Here is a 6245-nt window from a genome sequence, read left to right as displayed (position 1 = left end):
AAACTATTTTCTGATTAGTCGACGAGTCAAAAGATTATTTTTTTCCTTCTCGTTTAACGCCCTCGCGCCTCCTCTGATGTCTATAAAATAATACATCCGTGTTTGTTTGTCCACGACATTTTACACGGGACTGTTTTGTCAACATGGACCAGTAAGTAAAAAGCTGGATTCAGCAATTTTTTTTTTTTTATTAGCTGACATGTCATATGATTATTTTTCAGATTAGTTGACAAGTGAAATTATTATTTTTCCAATTAGTCGACTAGTCAAACTTTTTTACGATTAGTCGACTAGTCAAACTTTTTTCCCGATTAGTCGACGAGTCAAAAAATTATTTTTTTGATTAGCCGACTAGTTCCAACGATTATATTTCAGGTTAGTCAACAAGTCAAATGATTATTTTCCAGATTAGTCGACTAGTCAAACATTTTTTCAGATTAGTCAACTAGTCAAACGATTATTTTTTCCGATTAGTCGACTAAATCAGCATTTTTCTTTTGATTAGCCGACCAGTCAAACAATTACTTTTCTAATTAGTTTACTAGTCAGAAAACTATTTTCTGATTAGTCGACAAGTCAAAGGATTATTTTTTTCCTTCTCGTTTCACGCCCTCGCGCCTCCTCTGATGTCTATAAAATAATACATCCGTGTTTGTTTGTCCACGACATTTTACACGGGACTGTTTTGTCAACATGGACCAGTAAGTAAAAAGCTGGATTCTGCAAAAATTATTTTGATTAGCCGACATGTCATATGATTATTTTTCAGATTAGTTGACTAGTCAAGCAATACTTTTTTTGATTAGACGACTAGTCAAATGATTATTTTTCAGACTAGTTGACTGGTCAAACCCCTTTCTTCGATTAGTCGACTAGTCAAACAGAAAATTTTTTGATTAGTTGTATATTCAGAAATGTAATTTTTGATTAGCCGACGAGTCAAATGATTTTATTTCAGATTAGTCGACAAGTGACATTATTTTTCCGAATAGTCGACGAGTCAAACTTTTTTACGATTAGTCGACTAGTCAAACAATTATCTCTTTGATTAGCCGACTAGTCAAATTATTATTTTTCAAACTAGTTGACTGGTCAAACCTTTTCTCCGATTAGTCGACTAGTCAAACTTTTTTTCCGATTCGTCGACGAGTCAAACAATTTTTTTTTTGATTAGCCGACTAGTCCAACAATTATATTTCAGAATAGTCAACAAGTCAAATCATTATTTTCCAGATTAGTCGACTAGTCAAACTTTTTTCAGATTAGTCAACTAGTCAAACGATTATTTTTTCCGATTAGTCGACTAAATCAGCATTTTTCTTTTGATTAGCCGACCAGTCAAACAATTACTTTTCTAATTTGTTTACTAGTCAGAAAACTATTTTCTGATTAGTCGACGAGTCAAAAGATTATTTTTTTCTTTCTCGTTTCACGCCCTCGCGCCTCCTCTGATGTCTATAAAATAATACATCCGTGTTTGTTTGTCCACGACATTTTACACGGGACTGTTTTGTCAAAATGGACCAGTAAGTAAAAAGCTGGATTCAGCAATTTTTTTTTTGATTAGTCGACATGTCATATGATTATTTTTCAGATTAGTCGACTAGTCAAACAATACTTTTTTTGATTAGACGACTAGTCAAATGATTAGTTTTCAAACTAGTTGACTGGTCAAACCCCTTTCTTCGATTAGTCGACTAGTCAAACAATAATTTTTCTGATTAGTTGTATATTCAGAAATTTATTTTTTGATTAGCCGACGAGTCAAACGATTATATTTCAGATTATCGTCAAGTGAAATGATTATTTTTCCGATTAGTCAAACTTTTTTATTATTAGTCGACGAGTCAAACAATAATCTTTTTGATTATCCGACTAGTCAAATTATTATTTTTCAGACTTGTTGACTGGTCAAACCTTTTTTCCGATGAGTTGACGAGTCAAACTTTTTTTCGGATTAGTCGACGAGTCAAACAATTATTTTTTTGATTAGCCGACTAATCCAACGATTATATTTCAGAATAGTCAACAAGTCAAATGATTATTTTCCAGATTAGTCGACTAGTCAAACTTTTTTGCAGATTAGTCGACTAGTCAAACGATTATTTTTTCCGATTAGTCGACTAAATCTGCATTTTTCTTTTGATTAGCCGACCAGTCAAACAATTACTTTTCTAATTTGTTTACTAGTCAGTCAACTATTTTCCAATTAGTCGACGAGTCAAAGGATTATTTTTTTTCTTCTCGTTTCACGCCCTCGCGCCTCCTCTGATGTCTATAAAATAATACATCCGTGTTTGTTTGTCCCCGATATTTTACACGGGACTGTTTTGTCAACATGGACCAGTAAGTAAAAAGCTGGATTCAGCAATTACTTTAATGATTAGCCGACATGTTTTTTTGATTAGTCGACTGCTAAAATAGTTACTTTTGGAGATGGTCAGGCCGGACTTAATTTGCAATCTAAAGGGAATGGCTCCAAACACAAAACGACAATTGCAGAAAGACGGTTATAAATATGTGACTCTGGAGCAAAATTGACACCAAAGCATATCCGATACTTTTAGACTTCAAGAAAGTGATTTGAATGTGGATCAGAATCATCATAGGTCCCCTTTGAGTTGGCGCTGACAAGATCTTGGACAGATTTGAGGCAATCAATTAGAAAACCAATGAGCAGCAAAGTCTTAATGCCCCAAAATAGCGACAAAATAGTGATTTCAAGTTATTGTGCAGAATTAATGCACCGTCTGCGACATTCATCACCGTCGGGTTGATAAGTTAGCTGGTTAGGTAATGAGTTAATGAGTAGGTAAGTGATTGTGCGTATCTGACTGGAGTATGTCAACATAAGACTAGCCATGAGTACCTTTCACCTTTGAATCAATCTGACCCTAATTCCTGGTACTTGGGAGTCAATAAAAGTTCTCAGCACCACCAATTTTCTGTACCTTTGTATATAAATAAATCAAATGTTGTATTTATTTAACATTTAACACTGAGCTCTGCTGGCAAATCATCATCTTGTTCTCTTACACTTTTGTGTCTCATTTGCAAATACTTTACTGCATTATATTGTGGACCTTGCATGCAGTTGCCATTTCAAGACATTAGATGGCAGTGTGTTACCTTCACCAAGAAGTAGTCTTTGCCATCATGTTGAATGAGCCATTTGTGTCTTTTGTTGAGCCCTACAAAGTGGTTATACGGTTAAGTATTATACTTACAGCTGTTTGATTGTAGCGCGCATCTTAGTTGCAGTTTCCATTAACTGATTTTGAGGTGTTGAAATCGCCATGTAAAATTGCTAATGTTAATCAGTAGCACGTCTACAGCAAATCTAATATAAATTAGCATTGAGCTAGTGCATTTTGAAAAAACGGAGCCTTACTGTACTTTCCAGTGCCTTCTTCTTGCTTTGTTGGCAGTTCAAATTGTGTCGCAGTCGGCTTGTGTCTGACGTGACGCCTTGTGCAACGGAGGCATCGAACTATGGTACTGTTTGATTTTACTTTCATCTGTACACAGTAGTAACAACGGACGTCGATTGGTATCTGTAAAACTACAGAATTCGATACCCATCCCTAAATAACACGACACACCACTGGCACTAAGCACAATGTCAGCTTAAAAGTGCAACAAGGTTATTTTATGCTACATCCGGTTCACAGTCACTGATGTACTGCACATAGTTGTCATTGCTGGAGATATTGACTGCTTCAGCCCCCAAAGGAAGCCCCTCGCTGAACTCCGATCCGACCTCGCAGTCGTCCAAATTCCCTCTGGACTGAGTCTCGGTCACTATGCTTTCTTCCGTGTCCGCCTCCTTCTCTGCATCTCCACTCTCATCCAGCTGACTGATGGTCACGTCCCCCTGAGACTCGGTTAGAAGTGCGTGGACGTTAACGTTAGTGGCAAGCGTCCTTTCCGTCTGGTACTGGTCTCTGGCCTTCATGATCAGCTTGTACGTCTTGCTGCGATATTTGTACACCAAGTGGAAACATGTGGCTCCAAGTAGGGGGACGGTTGACACGGTCAGAAGGCAAATACTGACTGTGATTATGATGATCAGGTTAGGGACTTTTCTTCTGGTGGCGAAGAGCACTTGAACCTCACAGTCCTCCCCTTTGTAGGTCAGACACAGGGAGTAGTTTGTACCTGGTCGTAGACCACTGAGTAGGTAGGTGTTGACGCCCTCTTTAATCTGGGACCACAGCACAGGCGAGTGTTTGCGGTCAGCGGTGACACACAGATACAACCCTCTTGAACGGGATTCTTCAGAGTTCTCTTGAAGCCTGTGAGGCTTTTGGCTGACATTGTGAGGACTATCTGGTGAGACCGCGATAGTCCAGTTACTGTCTCTGGGTATTAGAAGAGGGTTGAGTTTTACGGTGACCTCCGTTTCTGACACCCCCAGCGCAATGACGCCAAAGTCAAACACGTGCTGAGTCGTGTCATCCAAGCTCCGATTGAAGACATGGTTTGAAACATGTCTCGTTTTACCAGTCAAGCCGCATTTGGTCGCACCTATCGACTCCTCAAAATACTGAGGGGTGATCTCTGCGGTTGGAAAGGAGGTAAGCAAGACTTCTTTTCTCTCAGCTACGGAATCAAACACAGATGTTTCAGTTACGACCGGTTGTTGGGTTGTATCGGTCATAGCTACAGACGTTGGCCCTGATGACACTTTGACTAAGAGTGAGTCAATCGCCGTACCAAACTTGTTGGAGGCAGAGCAGCTGTAGTTGCCGCTGTCATCCTTGCTGAGATGTGAGATGATGACGGTTCCATTGTGATAGATTTGGACCGGACTATTGGACAAGAAGGAGTGATGAGGTTCTTTCGGGTGACTGCGAATACTCCACATGACCAATGGCGTCGGGTTGCCTTTGAAGTCACAAGTTAAGACCAAAGCATCGCCCTCATACAAAGTTGTGTCGCCAACATGTGGCTGAGTCCTGATTGTGACGGTCGGCTGAGCGCATTTGGACTCAGCTAAGTTCACAATCATCTCTCCTTTAAGTTCCTTTGGAGTAGCACAAGTCATTAGGTTCATTTTGGGGAAGGAGAGGGTGGAGGTCAAGAACCAATCTCTGAACCAGCTGAGTGTACAAGTGCACGCAAAAGGATTGTTGAAGAGCTGCAAATGGGACAGAGAAGTCAAGGAGTCGAACGTCCCCTCTGATATAGTCAGAAGTTTGTTGTTGTTGAGATGGAGGGACCTCAGGTCTTTGAGGTTCGCCAAGGCGTCGCTAGGAAGGCTGGCCATTTCATTGTGGTTCATCTTCAGCAGCTGCAGCCGAGTCAGATTCTGCAGATCGCCCCATGGAAAGTCGGCTATCTTGTTATGGCTGACGTCAAAGTTGCGCAGATGAACCAGAGACGAGACGCTTCCTGGCTCGATAGAGACGATTTCGTTGTGGGCCATCCACAGTGACATCATCCGGGTAACGTTGGCAAAAACGCCTCGTGGTACCGTACGGATCTTGTTTGCCGAGAGACTGAGAGTGGCGACATTGTGTGGCAGGTCGGATGGGATTGTGGCCAAGTCTTTGTAGGAGCATTCAGCAAAATGGCGTCTATATTTGATAGAGCAGGTGCAAAGCGGCGGGCATTCCAGTGAGGCGCTGATGATAGTAGAACTCACCACCGTCAAAAACAACAGGGATTCTCTGGCGGACATTTTCAGCTCCTGTAAAACAACGTAACAACCTTTTAGCGCATAGTTAACAAATCAACAAACAAATACTACTAACGACCACTGCTTTAGCAGCCGCAACATTAATGCTGTCACTACTATGACTCGTGCTGGCCTACTGCCTTCGGTAATGGCGCGATTCCCAAATTATGTGGGCTCTATCGATATCCCCACTAACAACTTTAATGTTTCATTCCACCATTGTTGCTAAAAAAAGGCCCCTAAAAGGCGTACCCCCTGGTTTACAGAAGAAACTAGAGCTATTAAACTATCATGTAGAAAGCTGGAACACAAATGGCATGCAACTAAACATGAGGTTTTCCATCAATGTCTAATGGTAAACTACCGGCTGGTGTCCCACCTTCCCTTTATCTCGAAAATTCTCGAAATAATTGTTGCACAGCAGCTAAATGTGAGTGATGGTTAAAGCTAATTAATACTCCAATCTCATCCGCCTCAATAAAAATTATCCTAAATATCTGTTCAGTACAGTAGCATCGCTAACCCAACGAGGGACTCCTCCCAGTAGCTCTACCCACTCGGCAGA

General features: G+C 40.6%; 1 protein-coding gene across 1 annotated transcript; it reads right to left on the bottom strand.

The window, feature by feature from the left end:
* Positions 1–2194: 2194 nt before the first annotated feature.
* Positions 2195–5683, bottom strand: LOC133616199 (immunoglobulin superfamily containing leucine-rich repeat protein 2-like). Its single transcript, XM_061975357.2, has one exon. The coding sequence runs from the start codon at positions 5681–5683 to the stop codon at positions 3650–3652; it is 2034 nt and encodes a 677-aa protein (XP_061831341.1). The 3' UTR covers positions 2195–3649.
* Positions 5684–6245: the final 562 nt, after the last annotated feature.

Source organism: Nerophis lumbriciformis, linkage group LG15 (genome assembly GCF_033978685.3).
Source record: "Nerophis lumbriciformis linkage group LG15, RoL_Nlum_v2.1, whole genome shotgun sequence".
In the NCBI taxonomy this organism is placed as follows: Eukaryota; Metazoa; Chordata; class Actinopteri; order Syngnathiformes; family Syngnathidae; genus Nerophis; species Nerophis lumbriciformis.
This window is presented reverse-complemented; position numbering and strand designations above follow the sequence as displayed.

Coding starts and splice junctions, on each gene's coding strand:
- LOC133616199 (XM_061975357.2), bottom strand. CDS start 5,683: ATGTCCGCCAGAGAATCCCTGTTGTTTTTGACGGTGGTGAGTTCTACT.